Source organism: Chironomus tepperi, unplaced genomic scaffold (genome assembly GCF_022539635.2).
Source record: "Chironomus tepperi strain 1889 unplaced genomic scaffold, CSIRO-AGI_Ctep_v1 contig_316, whole genome shotgun sequence".
Classification (NCBI taxonomy): Eukaryota; Metazoa; Arthropoda; class Insecta; order Diptera; family Chironomidae; genus Chironomus; species Chironomus tepperi.
Window position 1 is genome coordinate 213,582 of NW_027226438.1, and position 23,550 is coordinate 237,131.

Here is a 23,550-nt window from a genome sequence, read left to right on the forward strand (position 1 = left end):
TGGCTATTTTTAACAATAGAAAAAAAGTTTCTTTTTTTATTATTCCAGAAAATTGTTTTGTATAGAATTTTGTAAACATTTATGGGAAAATGAGGACGAATTTGCAAATGATTTTGTTCAGGAGGGGAGCTAGGGAGGGGTATTTGGGGTCAGAGTCTAGTTTCTGACATCAATTCACAAATTGTGGTCAAAATTCATAGAAAAAGTCACAAAATTGATGACAAAAAGGAGAATTTGAGTGAAAATTCCCAAAATTTCCAATTTTTATTCAAAATATTTAACAAATTTTCACATTTTCCCCACAAAATTCAACATGACCCCCTAAATCCTACATAAATATACCCCATCATTCCATATTAATGCCACATCGACATAGTGTACAATTTCTCATTTCAATTTCAATTCAAATAACTTTTTTATGTTCACTTCCATTCGAAACAGCACAAAAAATTTTAAATGAAACTTGATAAATTTTCCATGTTGCGATACACAAGTTTTTTTCCAACTTTCACTAGTATCAAGGAACAAAAAACTACTCGAATAATAAGAAAGAAAAAAATCGTGTCATGTTCGACAGAAGCTGTAGCAAAAAATGGTAAAAGATTTTTTTCTCATGTCTCATGAAATATTTAAATTTAACATTGTCAATTGCTGAATTGACTCCTTCGATATTCTCAGTCGTTGTGAGAAAGTTTGATCAATTTTGACACAAACTAGAGTGAATGGTGGAATTAAATATGAAGGGAAATTTGTCATATGGAATTAAGTAGTAAGAATAGAATTGATTCATGTTTACAAAAGTTTTGTTGGAAAATGTTGGAATTGGGAAATTCAGATGGTGGATTTTGGGGATAGAATTGAGGGTAGGGGATAGGAAGAGGGGTATTGCTGATTACTGATGATATGTTGAGTTACATGGAAAGCATGCGACAAAGAAATGGCTGAAAATCTAAAACCAGGACAGCATGGATTCAACTTAAGGCCAGATTTGATGAAATCCTACCTCAGGCCAGTGTCAAGTCATGCTGTGCCGGATTTCCGGCTATTTCCACGCCTAATGTCTTGGGGGGTTTTCAGCTTAGTATCCTAAATACCTCAAAATTCATACAAATTCAGGAAATTTGCTAAATATCTTAAACTTCATAGTTCAACCTAGTTTTGTCATCAACTTTAAATCAGCCTATATATAGCCACACAAAAAATCGACCAAAAAAAATTGTCAGACACCTCAAAATAATCAATACTTCCCAATGCTTCTCCAAAAATCTTCTTAAAAACTTTCTCTTTCTTTAATTCCGCCTCAACAAAATTTTTCAAGGCCGAGCAACTTTTACAATTTTAATAAAAAGATATTGATCATTCTGACTGACCGCAGCTATCTCAGATTTTTACTACTGCCACAAAATATTTTCCTTGTGATGCATTCTTGCCATAGCCAAATATTTCCTTATAATCTTGATGATATTTTAATTATCTACCCTAAAGAAGCATAAAAAGTCTACAAAAAAATTTTGAGCTACGGGGTCACTTTTATGACCAGCGGTGCCTCTTTTACGACTAGAATCGTAAAAAAGTTTTACTTACAAATGAGAAAAGTCTCTTTAAAGCTGAACGACTCAAAGGAACTGAAAAACTACAAAAGAAACTTTCCTTACCTTAAAATAAGTAACACAAAATTACGAATGTGACCTTTTCTCTTTAAAAAAAAAAGTTTTTTGTAAATGATAGCACCTACACACATGTATAGACACTTAACTACGTAAAAAAAGAAAGTCTCCTCTTGTTCTTCAAACTTCCTTCCCCACAGCAATTTCAAGTTAATACATAACACTTATGAGAGTTTTATGTTACCATCGTTGCAATACCATAAGGCAGTAAATTGCCGATCAGTGCCTTTGCCAGTTAATGGAATAATATATAAGTTTTTTTTTGTGTATGTGCTGCCTCCACCAACCATCTAATGCCTTCATATGCTTCTTTCCTTTTGTTTCTTGGTCGATGGAAAAAATTGGCTAAAATTAAGAAGAAAATTTAATTTGTTATTTAGTAAAGGCTATCGTTGGTGCTTGACAGGGATGGATTGTGACTGGTTGACATTGTCATTGAATTGAGGGATTTGGTTGGAAGTTGATGGCTGTCAAGATTAACAGCTGAATTGATATAACAACAATTTTCATAATTTTCATCCAAATTAAAGTCAAGAAGCCAACAAACTAGTTCAGTAGAAGATTCTCTATCCTCTCTTCTATCCACTCAACCCCATCCCCTCCCCCAGCTCACCATCAGCAACCTCTCAATTCCATTCTCATGTCTCAACTAATGAAAGTCATTAATTTTTCAGCAAGCCAGTAAGATATGTAATAATTAGAAGCAAGCACGGTAGAATAATTTTTTTTTGCCGATACTCTATATGTGTAATTGTATCTTACATCCTCCATGAAGTAGCAGCACCCGAAAAAAAAAACCTAAAGTGGTATAAATCTTACTTTAAATAGCAACAATAAAAATAATCTTGAAACCTCATTACTGCTTTTCTTGCCGTTCTTATAAATATATTAACCTAACATGGTGGAATGAGGATGAGGGTAAAATGAAGCTAACTAATGGCAAAGAAGCGAATGAATTAAGATTCCACTCTTTTTATCCTTCTTCATGTAGTCATTGTATGGTGTAGTCGAGACTATACAATAGTTTGCCTTTTAGTGAACATGCATAATAAATAAATTTACTCATTTAACGTGAGGGGGGAAGCGTGAGGCACTTCCTATTTCCACGTAATAATTTTTACTCTTTCTCATTCACTCGACATATTCTGATTATTGTAATTCCTTTTTTTTTTTGCTGTATGAAAATATAAAAATTGCTTGTTCACATGAGCTATTCTGTTAAGTAGGTGAATAAATAGTTGGAGCTTATTTACGCATTTGAGGGATTTTTTTCTGTTCTGTTCTGTTGAGGTGTTTAAAGGAGTTGGAATGGAATTAAAGCTGAGTTTTGTGTATTTTAGTGGAAGATGTTGAGGTTTCTGGGAATTTTACAGCTTTAAGAAGCAGATGTGTCATCAAAAATGGGATATTTAACAGTTCTTAGTAGGTTGTGGACTCGTGAGAGTTGGATTTGGTTAATGTTTAAGTTAGGAAGCCTAAGGGTGCGGTTAAGCCCTTCAATCATTATAAAGACACAGTTTAGAGGCTTTAGAAGCTCAAGTTACAGAAACCTTGAACAGACAATGAGCATACACGACTGTATTGAGCGTGTTCATGAGTTTAAACTATCAATAGTTGAGCATGATCTATTTTGTGAACATAATCATGAGAATGGTCCTTGTCTGTTCGGGTACATTGTCCAAAACATGCAAGATACTCTTCAAAATCATCTCAAGCAATTCCTATCCTCTTACACTTAATCCCTTTAATTTCCAACCTCCTCACAGGCTCCTCAAGCTCCTCACCATCATCAATAAAATTAACAAAAATTTACTCACCCAAATTTCCATACAAAACCCATTCAAAAGTACATAAAAATATCCTGATTGCGTAAAGAGGAAAGATTTTTTTTTAATTTCCAACCAAATGGTCGGTCGATTGTGTAATTAAAATTTATGTGCAGTCGCCGCGTGACAAAATCGTGGAGCCAAGTGCTTTTGAATGTAAAAAATTAACAAAAAAATCGGAATGAGAATTTTTTCTGTGTAATTTATATGAAAAAAGCGCACAGAAGATAAATTCAAATATTGCAATAATGCCGCAATGAGAGTCAGTGTATTGTTACTAAGTGAATCAGTACATGAAGAAGAAGACAGTGAAATTAAAATGAAGTACTATTGCCATAGCAGTTGAACATAAAAATGAAATGAAATAAAATCATTTAAATGTGCAACAACTGCTAGATTTATGAGACTCTCCCATTTTTCTTACTTTTCAATTCAATCCTTATGCTGCTACTCAACATCACTATGTGCTGGGGATGAAAAACACATTTTTTTTTACTACTGTTGCTACTTTTCCTGCTTCATCCGCTTGCAGTTTCTCTCTTTTACATTTCCATTTCGGTGTGTAGCAATTCTTAAATGACTATGACGACCGTAAAGCTTTTATAGTGTAATTTAATTCCTACACAGTAAGCTAACGAGCAAGGCGAACAATTAACTTTTTTTTTTTATTCTTTCTTCTTCTTATTCTGGCCGTGTTCAGTTCTTTTAGTGCCATTTTATGGGAGTAAATGTGATGATAGTTTTGTTTTGGTTTTTTACTTGGCATGACTTGGAAAGTTGAGAGGTAGATATGGGTGGATGGGTGGCTAGACTTAAGAGGGGACAATTTTTGGGTGATTTTTGGATGATTTTGAGCTATTTTTGGTAGGATTTGGTCTATTAATGGATTATTGGGTAGGAAATATATAGCAAAGCTTTCTTAGGACGCACATGGCGTAGACAAGGTGGAAAATACAGCAATAGGCTGGCATGACTGTACCCTGGAGCTAGTTTCAGCTAAATCCTGCTTTAGTCAATCTTACTCCATCCTAAGCCTAGATTTTTATGGCTTATTGTTGTTTACATGACTCGAAATCTAGACATAACTGTACTCAATCTCAAAATCGAGTTATTGCTGCACAATATTCAAGTTCATCACCTAACAGACAGCTTCACAAGAAAATACCAAAATGAACATTCTTAACTCAATTAACAAAACACAAAAGCAGCGTCCAATCCTCCTCATTTTCTTCATTCTTATGAAATTTTCAGCACTCCTTTAATACACGCCGTTCCAAAAAGAAAAGTATCCACAAAAGAAGAATCTAAAAGATCTCAGATCTGAGAAAATATAATAAAAACTGAAAAAGCTGTGCACAACATTAAAAGCCGTAAAAATGAATGAATGAATGTGAATGGAAGGAAGGAAGGACATGAAAAAAGAGATGAATAAAAGAAGAATAGTAAATTATTTAAAATGCACACCGCTAATGTCTGAATGTGCAAAAGAAAAATCTCGCGAAAATTTTTCTTTGTGCCATTTTGAGTGTGGGCGAGCGGAGTTCTTGGATAAAAAATTAAAGCTGGATGATTTGAAATTTAAATAATAAAGGATCTTTAAAATTGAATTTTACTTTACGATGGTAATTTTTTTTTTGATGCCTTTTTGGAAATTTGGCTGACGTCAATTGGAAGTGGAAATGGAAAATGATATGAAAGACCTTTTCGGATTTCTTTCATGTTTTTAAGAAGTTTAAAGGTCAATGTGTGAATGGGAAGCTAATGTGTGACTTTTTGATTGGATTAAATGGCATGTGGATAGGGGTTGGTGCTCTTGTGCTTCTCTGACTGCTCATAATCGTCAGTATTCATGACTTTTCATTGATATGAATACAAAAATGCATGAAAATGCACAAAATCAACTTAAAAGTCTTCAATTAAATTTCATATTAATAAATTCATCCTCGCCGGTCATCAAAATTCCCTTCAATCTCCAACCCATGCATCTCAAAGCACACATAAAGTGTACAGTAATGAAAATTAAAAATCAAATGCACAATTAAAATGCAAATTCTCAAACGTGCACGGAATGAAGGCAATTTAAATTCCTCATTTTTTTCGACATAAAGGCAAATCCATGCAGCAGTAAATGTACGAAGAATGTCGAGTAGCATGGCAACAGTATTTAAAAAAAGGAAGCCAAGAGAAGAATAAGAAGTAGAAGAAAAAGTGTTGAATGTTGTGGAATTAAAATATAAATTAATGCAATCTCATCTCATGCCGCAATTTCATCATCATCTGCTTCGTTTTTCATTTACTGTACATTTTAGTATTCGTTCGGTATACCTTCCATATCATCATCATTTTCCTTACTTTTCTTCTACTTTCATTCCTTTTTTCAACAAATTTCTTCTCGTATTTCATTTATTATACAATATTTGTGTTGCTAGCTTAGTGCTAGGTATATGCTATGATACAATTTTGTATAGGTATGAATAGTTGAGGCAACAGAAAATACATTTTAATGAGTAATTTAAATTAACATTTTGAAATGATTTTGTTACTTCCTTTGGAATGATTTTTTGAGGGAATCACGTGAATTTTGTCCAAGATTCATCTTTAAATTGCTGATATTAATGGTTAAGGTCATTAATTCTTTAGAATTATGGATTAATCCACAGTTGTGTATGCTATAGTTTGAATCAAGTCCAAGAGCCCATTTTATGGGATATTGTATCAATTTTGATGCGATATCTGTAATTGTAGGCCTAGTTGCCATCTCCTTGGTCTCTAAAAGCATACATAATTATGTGGACTAGCCACACACTTGCAGATTGTGACCGCAAATCACCCAAACCATTCACAACAATTTCATCAATTAAATCTGCCTTATTCCTACAATATTCAGCATATTCCTCAAAAGAAATCATCCAAATCTCTCGATATGGATAATATCCAATTAGCAAAAGAATCATTCCAAGGGACTCACCATTTCTCATTTCAATATGAATAGGAAATGGATGAATATACAACATACAATAGCTATAACAAAATGTACATGCTTATTTAACTTTTATTTCTTCATTTTCTTCTCATTTCAGGTTTCGGTTTTGTGACCTTCCAATCGGAAGATGTAGTAGATAAAGTTTGTGAAATTCACTTCCATGAAATAAATAATAAAATGGTAAGTCAGACTGAACAAAATGCAATTTTGTTTGCTGTCATTTCCACATTTCAAACCTGTCACTCTCGCTTGAACTTCTTTCTATATTTTTTTTATGCTTGTTCCTTCCTCTACAAAATATTGTTATACAGTCACTCGAATGGATATATATTTAGGAATGGCATAAGAAAGATAGGAAAAAGAAAGGGGTTTGAGTCATGCGATGGCACATAAAATAGAAATCAATTAGATAATTGAATTCTCTCGATTTGTTTTGCCATTTTGCTGTCTTTATTCTCTTATTCTTTTAAGTCAAAGTTAGTTCCTTACTCATCCCTATCCCCATTTCAATATCATTTTGTCTTGATCGTTATTGACATATTTTAATGGAAAATTTATTTAAAACTTTTTTATTTATAGGTTGAATGTAAAAAAGCACAACCGAAAGAAGTGATGCTTCCAGCAAATTTAGCGAAAACGCGCACGGCTGGACGTGGAACATACGGTGAGTTGGTAGTATTGAGCGGTGGACCATCAGGAAGCTCATTAGGAGCATCTGTTGGCCAACCTACAGCCGCTGTACGCTATACTCCTTATCCTTTACCTGCTACAACAGCAGGTCATCAGCAAGCCAGCGCTGCTACACAAATTTTACCGTTAACGACAAATCCAACTTCCATAATACAATATGCAGCAGCTCCATCATTAACCGTTGGTGCCAGTACATCAAATTTGTATGCTGATGCTGCCGCAGCAGCATTATCATACAAGAGATTATTGGCAACAACGGCCGCAGCAGCTGCTGCATTACGTTCACATCATCATCATCATGCAAGACCACAACAGTCGCACGCTGCTCTCACTTATCCGCTTGGTGATTTGCTTGGAGTTCAAGGTCTCGATTTACCCGGACTCTATCAAATACCAACGGCCACTATTGGTCTATGACCTAATCCAAATGCCAATACTACAATCATTCAATTACAACGTCCTCAATAAAATTTAATTCAATTTCTTCTGAGATGATAAAAAAAAATGAAGAAAAGAAAAAAATTGAAGAAAAAAAAATGAAATGAAAAAATTGCTTGCATCATTCAATTCATTTCAAACATCCAAATGTACATATTCTCCATTCGTAAATCAACTTTCTATTGATTGAAAAGCTGATTCATTGCAATTCCTTTACTATCTATATCCCCCCTATAAACATGATTTTCTAAAGTTCTTTTCTACTTCTTATTTTTTTTTTTCAATTTAATATTATTACATTTGATTGAATGTAAGAAGAAAAGGAAATTGTTCGCTCAAACTCGACTTCTACTGATACATATGATGATGTAGTTATCATAAATATATTATTAAATACACAACGATTCAAGATAGTAGATATAAATAGACATATATAGTGGATTCTATAGTGAGAGAAAGAGAGTGAAAATAGCTTTATAATAATAATAATAATTCTCATTCCTTGTTACATACTTATTTAGTTTCACTACTCGATGTTAGATAAAACATAATAAAAAATCATTTTCTTCATTTGCTGATCTGCTCTGCTGATGCTGCTTGGAAAAAGTGATGCTTTTTTGTGAGCTTTTTTATTTTATTTATTTTTTCAGTTTTTTTATTCTTTTGAGATTTGCTTCTTGTTCAATTATTATTATTATTTGAGATGATTACTTCAGAACTTGAATTGTGAACTTTTCAAGACTTTTTGAGGGAATTTTTGAGTTTAGTTTTTGAGGTGTGCTGGAATGTTGAGTTGATTTTTAATGATGATTTATCCCTAAGAGGACACCTAAATAAATGAGCATGCTCATGAGTTTATTCAGTCATCTTAATTGAGCAAATTCAATTTAGTGAGAATACTCATTAGCATGCGTCTAGTATGTTCAGGTTAAACCTGAAAATCACATCTGAAGAATTGTCATTCAAAGTGGCATTGGTGTCACTCTTACTCAAGCTTAGAACCAAATTTACAATTAATGCTTGTTTCACAACCAAGTATTTTGTTTGGCCTTAAGAAATCCTTCTTGGACAAGTGGCTAGACCTCGAAGAATTATGGATCCTGAATTTGAACTGAGCTTGAAAGGTTCACGATGCAAAAAATTTAAAAGCTAGTATTCCCAGATAGACATGGCTATGGCATGTGGTCACGTTTAGATAATTTAAATTTTTTAAGGTCTTATCCCTTTTAAATGAGCAATCCCAAAGGCTAATTTTCCACATAATAAATTGCAATGCCATTACACATCTAAGTCCATAAGTCTTGAAACATATTTTTTCTACGTCAATTTCTTCAAGAATATTTTAATCTTTCTTACATAATTCTTACTAAGGACTTACAAATCCTGTAAGTAATTCCTTCAGATTATGACCAATTACATGATAAACTTGATGATATTTACTTCTGAAATATTCTACATCATTTAAAAGTTCATAATCTTGTCTCAATTGCTAGTCATGCAAGCCATCAATTAAAAAAATCTTAGAAATTCCAACAAAAGCTCCTTACTGCAAAAAAAAAGTTTTCAATTTTTAAACACAGTAAAAATCAATGATGGTTATAAAATCAGGAACTTGTAATTGAGTAAGTTGAATGAGATTTCTAAATAATCGATTCCATTGGGAATTTTTATTTCATTGCTCAATATACTCAATTTACCAACTTCTTGTTGGTTGTATGGATAATAGAGGAGGATTTTAAAGGCACATAATAAGCGAATTCTCTTGCAATCTTCTTTGTACAGTTTGGTTTCGAATATAGAAGGCTGTAATCCTTATTATAACTAGCCTAATTGTGGACGCCTGTCTGCCACCCTACAGGCCAGAACTTGACAAGTTCTCTTCTTTAAAATACTTATCCCGGCACAACAACGGTCGCCAAGTGTGCCATAGGATGTACTATGGGAAGGTGAAACACTTGACTCTTTGGTCAGCCATCAAGTCAGATCGATAACCTCCCAAACTCCCCACAATAAGTGAATGACCCCACTTTTTAAATTCAGGAATAAATTCCCATTCAAAAATTCCAAACTAAATGCTGCAATAAGTCCTAAACTCATTCAAACTGCCAATCCTTAATAAAAAAAAATCCTCCAACATTTTTTTGCCTCAACAATAAAAAAGTTCGAACAAAAAAAAATCATCCCTCAGCATGCAGTACAGCAACAAAAAAAAAACTATCAAAAATTCATCTATACAATTTTAGTTCCATTTCATTCTTATTTTCATTTGCCAATAGTAATCTAGTGATATCAATACATAGGAATTATTAGATTGAAAAGCGATTTTGATTGTTATCACGTTATAATGCTCGGTGGATTTAAACCTCTTGTGTTTATTTTTTTTTCGATATCTTATTGAGTGGTGGTTGAAGTAGATAGAATATTTTTATAGCTGAAAATACGAAAATATTGAAGATATAAAAAAAAAATTGTGTGAAATTCATCGAAATAGAATAGAATATGAAGGTGGATAGACATCATGGATTAAATTCACCCGGAATTTTATTTTATTTAGTGCCAACAATGATAGCTGCTTACATACCCTTTTTATAAATAGCAACGAAGTGGATAACGTGTGATGATTTCGTAGATAGATGATTTTATTTAAATTTAAAAAAAAAATGAGTTCATTGAGAATAGCTCGCATATAGACTAAAAGATGTGCACAAAAAAAATATCGACAAACAAAGCTTATCACTTCCGTATTCAAATTTAATTCATCTTCAGGGACCCGGTTATTCTCGTTGAATACGATACAAAAAAAAGTAATTCTTTAGATTTTAAAATGGAATAAAGAAATTGAAAATCAAAATGAAGAAATTTTCACTGACAATATAAGTAACTTAATACATTTTAGTAGAATACATTAAATTTTTGTTTTCATGGAAAGAAATCAAGTACCAAAAAATATCAAAAGAACGAAAAAGACTAATTTTAAGGTAGAGAAAAAAATGAAATATTGCAAATTTTTGAGGTTTTAGAAAATGCAGTAACTGATAGTGAATAGCAACTAGGATATACCTAAAGAATTTCAATTTTCACTGAGATAAAGACATTACATCCTCAAATATAGAAATTTTCACTGCATAGTGTCAAGAGCATCAGTGTTGCATTTAATTTTTCGAAGATCCCTAAAAGATCTAAAACATGAGGACTATTCAAAATGACCAAATACTTCATTTGGTGCTAAGATCGATTCAAGAAATTGTGACTTAAATGGGTGTAATCTGTAAGATTCCTTGCACCATAATTCTTAAAAGCTATCCTGAAAAGAACTAGTCACTAAATCGATTTAAAATCGGAAAATAGAACGGCGTGATTCAGGATTAAATTTTAAAGTCACGCTGGTCTGGACCGGAACTAATCTATTTTGTGGTATTTAAAACAACAAAGCTTTTAGGGTGCCCACATATTTTGAAACATTTCCTAATAGAATTGAAATTTTCTGTGAAGTTCACTACAAAATTAGAATAAACTGCATTTTCAACTTCATAAAACCTTTAAAATTTTTATTAAAACTAGAAACTTTAATTTAATTAAGTAAAACTTCGGTCGATAAAAGCCAAAAAAATTCGAAGAATTTCTTAAAATTCTCCCAAATTTTAAAATATCAAATAAGGAACCAAATCCCCCTTAGTAACTTCCAAAACTTTTAACTTAGAAGTTAAAACAAAAAAAATGAATAATTGTGCCATCGTAGATGAAATTAATCTTATATTAACTCGTGTGATACTAGAATAGAGACATATTGTGATGATTTTTTTGACTTTTTCTAGATAGAAATCTTTTAATGAACCAATAAACAATAAGAGAGAAATTTTAGTGACTTTTTTTAGTGATCCTATAAAGAATTGTGTGATTTAAGTTTTTTGTTAGTCTACAAATAAAAATTTTAGAAGATGATGATTTTAATTGAAAAGCAATCAGAACTGTGTAATGATTATAATGATGTTGGGATTGAAGGTTGATGGAAAATTTGGGAAAATATTGGAAATTTTAAAGATTAATCGAAAAGTTTCAAATTTTATTGAAAGAAAATTGAATTTTCTTAAATTAGAGCAAAGAATTTAAGCAAATTTGGGCAAATTTGATGAAAAAATTGAATAAAAATTGAGAATTGAGCTGAAAATTAGCAAAAAGAATGAAATTTAAATTGAAAATTTCTCAAAATTCTAAATTACAAAATTTTAAAATTCAATTAATTTAATGAGAAAATTTAAGCACAAAACAGATTTAAAAGTGTGAATTAAGTTGAAATTTAAATAAAAAATGCAATTTAAATGAAAAAATTTCTCAAAATTCCAAATTATAAAATTGGAAAATTCAATTAATTTAATCAAATGAGAAAATTTGGGAACAATATTGATTTAAATGTGAGAATTAAGCTGCAATTTACGCAGAAAAAATCTAAAATTCTAAAATTGCCAAAATCCAATTAATTAATGCTCAAATCCACAAATTACCCAAAAAAATCCCATAATATTCCACCAATCATTCAGTCTCAACATAACAAAATAAAAAGTAGTTGATTAAAAATGAAAAATTTATTTTTCTGAAGTGATTTTTCTAGATTAGAATCAATAAATGAGAGAGATTTTGTTTTTGATAGATTGATAGCTTTAGCTGAAGACATTGTGAGCAAAACATTTATAAAAAGAGTCGTGAGATGAGTTTTTCCTTAATTTTGTTTTTCCTTAAAAAGAGTGAAAAATTTAGTTTATGTTAAAATATCGATTAGTGAGAAGACAACGACAAATGAACATTGAGGAACAAAAACAAAAAAGTCGTGCGTTTAAAACCATTTTCCTCCTCAAGACATATTTACTTAATGCGAACATATTTCATTACTCAAATAACTCTCAAAATGGATTGTCATTAATTATATGTGCGTGTGTATGTGTATGTATATGAGAAATGCCGTCACTGCTGTTGCCGAGAATTAAATGATGAGTTGGAATTAAGAAGAAAATTTGTGAAGGAAGAGTTGAAGATGGAAATTCCAACCCTCATTTACAAACTCAAGGATCCACAATCCCTCCTCATATAACAAACAATATAAGCAGGCAGGCAGCAGCAGCCTTACTCTTATTAATATTATTATTATTACCATGTAAAAATGAGCCTCACAAAAAATTTTTACATTCATATTTACTACGAATAAAGTTCATTTACAACTTGAGCTGAGCTTCTTTTCTTACACATAGCCACATGCCTTTTTCAGTTTCTTGTCTACATTTCAAAAGTATTTAGCATTTCAACATTCTTGTTTGCAAGGGATTGGAACTTGCTGTTGATGGTTATGTGTAGGACTAGGAGTGCTGTGGGGTGGGGATTCAGGTTGAGTATTAAAATCTAGCAAGTTCTTGCTTGTTTAAGTATGAAGAGCTATGAACAACAAGCTAGTGTCTCATATGAGTCCCTCTTAATTTTTCAATGAATTTTTCATCAAAAAGTACAGAAAAATCAGTTTTCTGTGGTCATTAGCCCGAAAGTATGAACACATGTTGCCTTAATAGCATTATGGTCTTATGTTGAGCATGCTACGACTGGGGAAGGAATTTGAAATTTACTTGCCTCTTAGGGGACAAGAACATACTTTCATAGTTCAGATAGACCACTACAGTAGCTAACTAAAGGTGATCTTATCGCCTGTTAGCGCTATTGTGTGAATCACAAAAATCTACAAGGTTTTTGGGATATTTTCTCAAAAACCCAAGCAAATTGAAGAATTCTTAAAGATGACGGCAGGGGATAAGGATTGGTTGACCCACAAACCCCTCCTGAATAAAACCCTTTAGCCAGCTCATTTTCCGTTAGTCCACAGTCTCAACATCTCCCACCCCCTGACTTGTTCTCATAAAAATTCCAAATAAATTTTCCAAACCAAGAATTTCCAAAGAACAGTAAAAAAATTTCCATATTTTTTTTTACTCCTTACTCAGTCTAAATCCTCGTTATTTTCTACCCAATAGACATGGAAACAAACTCATCATTCTTAACCTCATTATTAGAGAATTCAAGAATGTAAAAGGCAAAAAATTTCTCATAACTCATTAAATTTTTCGCTTCTGCTAGTTCCCCTCACACACACATACATACACATTAATGCGAGAACATTTTCTCTATTATTTAATTATTTATGTGAAATTTTCTTTAATGTGAGGAAAAGAAGGAACAAAATTTTTTAACAAGATTTCATTTCACTTATTAAAAAAATTTAATTACAATGTGTGTAAATGTATGTGAATATGATTTAATTTGAATTAATAATTTAATGTCTTTTTACATTTATGATGAAGCATTTTTCAAGATGAATTCCTTGTGGGAAATGACATTATGAGAATTTTAAGGAGAAAAATCTCTTAAATGTTGCTAAGAAACTGAGAATTTTGATGAGATTTTTGGATTACAAGGCAGAGACTTGATAAAAATTTAATTGACTTTTTGGCTTAGGGATGCTTTTTGCTGAATTAAATGGAAGATTTTAGAGTCTTTCAATCAACGAAGGCATTTTTTAAGCTCATCATGAAATGCTCAGTGTTGTTATGTGACTTTATATCTGGTCTAGACTGTATAAAAAGCTATCTAAGCCCTAATAAGGCTGAATAAGCCCTAATGAGGCTGCCTAAGCCTTAATAAGGCTGAATAAGTCCTAATAAGGCTGAATAAGTCATAATGAGGCTGCTTAAGCCTTAGTAAGGCTGAATAAGTCCTAAGGCTGAATAAGTCCTAATGAGGCTGCCTAAGCCTTACTAAGGCTGAATAAGTCCTAATAAAGCTGTCTAATCTTAATAAGGCTAAATAAGCGTTAATGAAGCTAAATAAGCCTTAAGTTAGGTAGCCTAAGCCTTTTAAAAGGGAGTTCTCTGGGTAAGACACCCTAAGGCACTGCTATGTCTCCGTTTTGACGGTAAAAAGCAAAGCTGCCCAGAATTTGACTCAATTTCACATCAAAAAATGAAATTTGCCGCATTGTGCTGCTCAGGACTTAAAATTAATTCATAATCCCACCGAATGTCATAACCAAATTTGTTCAAATTGGCATGATCTCGGTAAATGTCTATATTTTACATCCCGCCTAGACATCTAAGCCAACAACGCTGAAAAAGCATGTCAACATACAAAAATACGCACATATAATCAAAGGAAAATCCCCGACAGAGTTCTATTTTGAGAAAGATCAAATAAAGTTTACCGACAACAACAAAAATTATCAAATAAAGCAAGCAAGCAAGCATGAAAAATTTTATTTCAATTCCTTAACATAAGGAAATCATGATGAACGTATCTTTAACACAATTTACTTACAAATTTATATATATCCAATTCATATCTACATACTTTTATTATATACAATCGTATGTAGACATTGTTGTTCTTCTTCATTCTCATGGCAAATATAAAAAATATAAGAAAAAAGTATATATGCAGTCAAGATGGAAAAAAAAATTATATTATGAGAACATGAAAATATATTTATATGAAAAAGACAAATGTATTCCATAGAAAATAAGTGACAAAGTCAAACAATATATCATTTTTGAGATATTTACGATTTATAATACACATATATGTCTTTGTGGTGAAATTTTTGGGGTGAATTTGAGAGATTCGTAATGGTTGGAATATTTGTGGATTGATTTTGTTGATAACATTATCAAAATGTTGTGAATTTTACTGAAAATGGCTTGAAATTAATTGAAATGTTTAAATGATTGTCAAGAAAATTTAAACTTTTTTTCAAGAAAATTGAAATTTTTGTCAAAAAATTGACAAATTTATCAAAAGTTTGAAAAAGTTCATCAAAAAATTGGAAAAGTTCATCGAAGAAATTGAAAATTTAATCAAGAAAATTGAAAATTATGTCAAAAAATTGACAAATTCTTCAAAAACTTGACAAATTTATCAAAATAATTGAAAAAGTTATAAAAAAAATTGACAAATTTATCAAAAACTTGACAAATTCTTCAAGAAAATTGAGAAATTCATCAAAAAATTGAAAAAGGTTCATGAAAAAAATTGAAAATTTTATCAAGAAAATTGAAGAATTTATCAACAAAAAATGAAGAAATTTCAAAATTTTTTAAAAGATTCTTGACAATTGCCCTCAATTTTCCCACCAAAAACTTCCCCACCAGGACATCCATATCGTAGATGAGAAAGCATATTCGTTATTGTAAGATTTTATATAGAAAATATTATCATTATTCTTCTTATTATTATTGCAGTGTATTTAATACGTTAAGATGATGTAGTAAATGAGAGAAATGGAAATGAATTTGAAATCGATTATTACTTACATATCGTATGGAAGGGATTAATTTTAGATTAATGAAATAATCACACATTACTTGCAGTTTGAATAACTTTTATTCAGATCTTATTTCTTATTTTTATGATAAATTATCGTAGATTTATGCTTTATTTCTCATTTTCTCTTTTATTCATAATTGATTGAGATTAACCACAAATTGGAATTGATTGCTGGAAAATATTGAGCTGATATATTAAGGCATAATGAAATTGTTCATGCCACTAATTTGACTTTTTTCTTTCTTCATCATTTCTTGTAATTAGGAAGTGGATTATGAAGTACATTAAAGTAAATTGAGTAACTTTAAGTTGGTGTGTTTGGGGTGTTGTTGCTGTATGTAATCGGAAATGAATTTTGAATTTTAATGTTGCGAATTGAACGTTTGAGAGCCTCTCATTTTGAATTTATTGTAAAAATTAGAATTAAAAAATTAGTTCTTAATTTCAAAATGAATTTATTTACAATTTTAAGAATTTTATTTAAATTTCTTCAAAATTATTAAAAATTGTTGTTAAGCTCAATCAATTAATTTAGTTTTTTACCCCATTATTCCTAATCTCAGGTCTAACTTTTAGTCAATATTTTATATTTTAGTCTTTAACTTTCAAAGTTATTTCAAATTTTTACAAATCTTTTTAAATAAGTTTAGATTTATTATTCAGAATATTAGTTAACTTTTTTATTAAACTTTTGAATTTCCTTTTAAAACTCAATAGAATTCTTATTAAAATTCTCACAATTTTCAACATTTTCATTATTAATCAGTTATTAAGTCAATTAATATCCTCAAATTTATTTATTTATTAATCAATTGCCAATAATGAAAATGATAATGTCTAAAAGCACATTGTGTGAGATTGATGGTGAATGTAATTTGTAAATGATAATGAATGGACATGAAAGCATATATTAAAATTAAAAGTTAATGAGTTAATAATAAGTTTGTATAGTGTGTGACACACAGGGGTGTAGATGGACATTTAAAAATGGATGGGATGTGAGGTTGATTTTCACAAATTTTCAAATTTTTTTTGAAGGAGGGTTTGACCCCCAAACCACCACATCCCTTTCTTAATTAACCCCTGGTTTGTGAGTATTTATGGTAGCTCTATGAGTTCCAATAGGGGGTGACTTAAGTTGAGCTCAAAGTCGACTCGAATTTTGTATGAAACTCGAACAGACAAGAAGCATGCTCATGAGTATGGTCACAAAATTGAGCATTTTCAATTATATTGACAGAATATACTCATGAACACCCTCATTTAAGTGAGAATGCTCACTGTCTGCAAGAGAAAAGTCCACTAGACCCCATACAAAATTCAACTCGACTTCAATCTCTGCAATAAATTCACCCCACAATAACTCTAGTGCGCACCATCGACTAAATGTTAAACGAGTGAATGAGTCAATTAACAAAAATTTAATGTGACAATATATAACCACATAAAGTACACAATATTTAGTGCAGAAGCATTATATAGCTCATATTATATATATTTATTCATATTTAATAACTCACGCACATTGATGAAGGTAATGATCGTATATCCCCCCAAACAACATTATGATCAACCTAAATATGGCACAAAAAAAGAATTGTAGTTGTTTGGTTGGAATTAACCATAAAAACCATACATACACAACATATATCGTATTTTGTATTAATTATATCATTAATTGAGCTGAAAAAAGTTGTATTTATGATGTGAGAAGGTAAATTAATTAAAAAAATGTGAGAGGAAATTGAGAAGTGTTTTGTTGATTTATTTTATATTTTTTGGCAATTTTTAAAAATGCATTAAAATTGATCCTATTCATATAAATGGAATTTAATACTAAATACGACCCCCATCTCTCTCAAATTTATTATATAAACACATAATACCATTATTTATGATAGAACAGATAATTATTTATTATAGTTTTTTTTAAAGCGTAAATAAAAGTTAATTAGTCAGACAGTTATTAAATGTAATCGATTAAAAAAATGAGCAGAAATATTTGCATTTAATTTGTAAATAATAAAAAATAATTGCAATAATTGTGAAATATTTATTGGAAAAATTGTACTCAGTTGTTCATTTAAAAATTTAGAAAATTATCACAGAATTTTAAACTAAATAAAAATTGTAGTCATTTGAGAGCCACATGACCTATTTGGTGACCATAAAATAATAATTATAGAAATTAAAATTGTAATCAAATTAACGATAACTAATTCAGATTTATAGATAAGATTTAGTTTGGTACAATATAAAATGAAATAGAATTCATAGAAATCTAACAGAAAGTCAATAGTTCAGATGATAAAGTCATAGAAATTCAAACTAAAAGTGGGATGAACTTACTTGCTGCATCTGCGAATCTTGCTTGTTCTAAACTTCATAGCCAATCAACAATGCAGCAACTAAGTTCATTCCATGAATTTATAATCTAGATTTCAATAGAATTAAAGGCTTGTGGCTCAAACCAAACAAAACCCAAAAAATCAAAAAAAAGCTCTTGAAAAATTTTTGTGATTCAAAAAAAAAAAGTTTAATTGAAATACATTTTTCTAAAATGACAGAAATAAAAAAAGATTTACAAAAATTTCAAAAATTTTGAAATCGTAAAATTCTTACCGAATTTGTTTTTTGAGAGTAATTTTCTTGTAGTTGAGATTTTACAGCTAATGTGTTGAGAAAGCTGTAGAATTTTTAAATTTTTGAGTAGTATGTGAGGTTAGGTGTAGGGTAGACTGTTTAAGAAGAGAGTTTAGATATAAATCTAATTTTTAAAGAAATGTTTTAAAATTTTGAATTTTAAGCTGAATATATAAATGCTTTATTTGATTCTTTCTGTCATTAATTGGCAAATTTCACAAGATTTGAGAATTAAATACAAAAAATTCTCTTTTAAAATGTTAAAAAATGCTTAAAACTTCCATAATATTTTTAAATTGTATTAAATTTATGAATATTTGCAATTTACATCTACACAGCGATAACTGGAAAGTTGAATAGTCAATATATGCTTTGGTCATGCAACTCAAATAGTACAAATTGTAATCTATTTAAAATCCGAACCTACTATCTGGCATGCGTCTGTCTTGATGCCTGATTTGGTTAAAATCAGAGCTCGAAGTCGAGTTGTCTTGAGTCAACTTTTTCATACAAAATCCGAGTCGACTTTAAGCTCTGAATTAAATTCTAGTTTAAATTCATCACGATAAAGTCATGCCTGCCTGGTATCGAATTTTGAATAGATTAACCGTTTTGTACTGACTGGATGACTGACTCGAGCAACAAACGGCTATTTAAACCATCAAAACATTACTACACTGTATATTGAATCACTTAAGCTCATTATAAAAATTCAACAGCTTTCTTAACAAAAAACCAGATTAAAACATTTTTAGCTTAGCTTCTAATAACAGAGTATAAAATAACATAAAAAGTAGCTAAATTTACAACTCCAGAATTTAATTCTTTCTCTATAATATATTTCATTAGCATCTATAGAGTAACAAAAAGTAATAAAAAGAAAAAAAAATGAGAATAAAAAGTTGATAGATTCAGTGACAATAAAAAATGGTACAGAGAAGTATGAATCCATATATGTAGACACAGAAAACTAAGAGAATAATAAGTCATAGAAATATCATTTTTTGTTGTTAATTAGAAGTGATTTAGCTTATAACGACCATCATCCGTTACATAATATATGCTACAACATCATCAACAACAAGAAACAAAAAAATTCCGTCCATTAATCCATAAATTCATCCACTTCGTTATCAGCATTAAAGTTTATTTTTTTTCAACAAAGCTATAAATATTTTCCAATCTTACAACCGCCCTCACCTCAAATCGGAACTAAGAGCTGTATATGTATGCACACGGCAGCTATCTTTCGCCCCTTTTCATTCTATTCATTCTCTTCCTGATTCTGCTGCTTTACTTCCATGTCTTCATATACACAAAAAAATAGAGACCATCATAAAAAGTTTATGGAAATTTATTGCCTCGTAATCTTCTACTCAATAGCTATCTACTTTCATTCCACCAACTGTGAAGATTGAATGTTCAATACACGAACGACGTAGCACACAAGAGAAGGAAATTATGATAAAAATATGAAAAATATAAGAAAAAGTTTTTGATTATGCGGGCCAAAGTTAGTAACTTAATTGATAAACCATTCAGAATTTGTTACTTTACTTCCTATTTATTTTAGTTACTTTATTTATTGGTTCATAGATTGTTAGAAAATTTTTCATTTTTTTTTCTTTTATGTTTATGCCTTGCCTGGCAATAAGTACATTATTGTGCTGCAGTGTTTTATCCATAAAACGTTAAAATATGATGTACTGAGTTGTTTACTCGAATGACATAAAATTGTGAAGGTTGTTGCTAATAGAATTGTGAGGAATGTAATGACTGGAAGGTATGACAGTTATTTGAACGTTTATTGAAAAGATTGACAGATTTATGATGAAAATTATCTGTTGAATTTATGATTATTAGTTAAAATGTTGAAGAATAGAAATTCAATGCTAAAGCTGCAGCTTACGTCAGTATTCAACCATTTGAGTCTGACTATGACGACAACCTTCACAATCTTAGGTCTTTTACACGAAATTTCACTCCTTATCAGCACAAAGTGTCGTTTTATTGGTTTTGGGCCTGTGTTTATTGAATATATCCAAAATACTTTAACCATTACTAATGAAGACAGTATTAAGTTGTTTAAACTACAAATTTGACTTATAGTAGCTTTTAAATGTAAATAAAGACGACTTAAAGCACTCAAAAAAACATATTAGGTGAAAAGTCGGAAATTTGTATTCCCAGGCCAGCGTGATTCTAGAGTTGTGTTGGATGGCAAATTCGACTTGAAATCAAATTTATGCCAACCTAATGACAGTTAACATTATATAAATTAATAGGTCCAGAGCCAAATAAAATGATACTTAATTGCTGTCTAGGTTACACACCATATAATATGATGATTATGTATTGGATATGGAGTATGGATTCAATTTGTGATGATTTAAATATTTAATATTATATGAAACCGTAGCTGATTACTGATGATATTTTTTCTGTTGTAAAAAATTTGTATTGGAATTAAAACTGCAAAAATTATTTCCTACAAAAGTCCCTACCGAGTGGGCAACTTGATAATGTCTGATTAATAACTAGACACATTTTCTGAAATTGACTATTTTACAAGATGTCCAAAAATAATTAGTGAAAAAAAGTCATTAATCGAAAATATGATTAGTTATTAATCTGACATTATGTAAAGTTGTCTTCTTTGCCCTTAATTTCCTACTTTAGTTAATATTCACTTCGGTTTTAGAAGATTTAATGTTGCAAATAAAATTAAGTACCGCAAAATATTTTTATTATTAAAATAATCCCTACAAAAAAAAATTAAAATTAAATTCTTTGTAATTAAATTACGTTTGGTTCAATGAAAATTTTCTAAAATTCATTTGAAAATTTTGAATCGAAGAAACCTAAAATTCAAATTATTCGATTATTTGTAGATAGATGTGTGTGTTTATTAATTTATTTTAGCTGATTAGATGTAGCTTATCTACATATTCAAAATTATTTGAAGCCTTAGTGGAGAAAAGTCTTTAATTTGTTAGATTTCTTTTTTCTAAAAAATTCCATAAGAATCTAACAACCACTAAGGACTCCGGGATTTTCGAGATCGAGAAAATGACATTGCAGAATCGGTCTCAAGATTAGTCGAGTCTTCGAAGAATTTCCTTGCTGGTCTCGGTCTCGGTCTCGGTCTCGGTCCCAGTTCACTAGTGTAAGTAAATATCTTTTATCTGCTAGGGTTTTGTTTAGCTTATATGTAAATGTCTATAAAATAATCAAAATGTTATCAAAAATTTGTAATATTAAATTTAAATTTTTTTTAAGAATAAATATCGTCGAAGTTCCCATAAAATCAGAAAAGATCACATTAATGTTTAGAAAAGATTTAGAACAGTTAATTGAAATTAAATTAGAAACTCAAAAATTTCATTATCAAAAATTTATAAATTGATTTAAATTAAAGAATCTAAAATAAATTGAAAATCACACACACACTATTGATTATAATTGAAATTTTGAATTTAGCAAATATTCTTACATGACACAATATTTAGTTCCATGTAAAAAATGGAAATTTGCAACAAGAAAATCATTTCTCGCACTTGTTAATCTCAAGTCAATTTTCAAATGCAACTTAAAGTTTATATTAAAGATTATAGATACTGTTTAACTTATATAGATTGAAAATTTAACAATTATCTCGATTGAAAAGTTTAAAACTAGTCAAAAAAATCAAACTGTTATTAAATTCCGAAAAATATCATCAGACAAAAAAATAATTAGTGTTAATAGAATAGCCAAATGAGCTGTAGAATAGCCAAACAATTTTCGATGAACTTATTAAATATTAAACCAAAATTGTGATACCAAGAATGGTTAATAGTCAATAGAATAGTCAACAATCTAGTTTCTATTATCTCAAGTTTTTCATCAAATTTGTTCTACAAGTCAATTTATTTTCCATTAAATTGTCAATTGAGCTTCATCGCTAAAAGGACAATCACTATCAAATGTAAACAGCAACTTATGAGCTTATTATGTCATTTTCAAAGAAAACTTATAAATACAGTTCTTTTAATAGAGCTCAATTTATTCTCAGTTCATTAAACTTCCACTTCTGCTTCTATAAATGTGATTGTAACAAGAAAATTTCAAGTCATTATAGATAAAAGAGAAATATCGACTCATTTAGCTCTCTTTAGAAAATTGTCAATAATTTTAAGAGTCATTAGAATAGCTTTAATGTAGGTCAATGATTATTACAATTTGTACATTTTACTTGTGCTTTTCTCACTTGGTGAATTTTGTAAAGATGATGAAAATAATCGACTTATCAACTAATTGGATTTTGACTCTTGAAAATTATATGGAGTGGAAATGTGGGAAGTTTTGTCAAAATTTAAATTATTTCGAATTAAATTCTGAATTTAAAGAAATGAAAATGATGTTTTAGGGGACGGAATGGAAATTTTCGATAGGAGATCTAGTGAAGGGACTTAAATGAAATTATTTTAATGGATATCCGAGCATTACTGCGAAGTCGGTAAGGCAATGCTCCTCAGCGACGTATTTAGGGAGGTTTTATGGGTCAACCACACTCTTTCCCTGCCTTTTTGGAGAAAAAAATACTGAATTTGCTAGGGTTTGCCATGGAATAATCTCAAAATCCCTTAAATTTAGCATATCAAACCTTAACCGCTCCGTCGCCGATTTAACGGCAAGATGTCTTGAAACTAAGGCTTTCTCAAAATCGGGCCTTCAAGATCAAGATTGATTTTTCGGATTTCTGAAATTCTGATCCGATAGAGACAAAACATAACTCTGAAGGCTGTTTTGGACCAATTTTAAAGCAAAAACTGAAATTTGACAAACGGTGTCATCTGTGTAGACGTCAAGTAACAGTAGAATCCATCTTACAATGTAACTAACTAAAAATTAAATAAATCTAGAAAATTTCCTGAATTTTCCCACAATCACTACATTACACGACGTAAAA

General features: G+C 30.3%; 1 protein-coding gene across 2 annotated transcripts in view; it reads left to right on the forward strand.

Annotated features, from left to right (window-relative positions):
• Positions 1-23,550, forward strand: part of LOC139092937 (RNA-binding protein Musashi homolog Rbp6-like) — a 219,802-nt gene that overhangs the window by 171,611 nt on the left and 24,641 nt on the right. For both annotated transcript variants that reach the window (XM_070643510.1, XM_070643511.1), the window contains exons 8-9: positions 6,574-6,656; positions 7,056-7,140. In XM_070643510.1, coding sequence (XP_070499611.1) covers positions 6,574-6,656; positions 7,056-7,140 — 168 coding nt within the window. The remainder of the gene's footprint in view (positions 1-6,573; positions 6,657-7,055; positions 7,141-23,550) is intronic.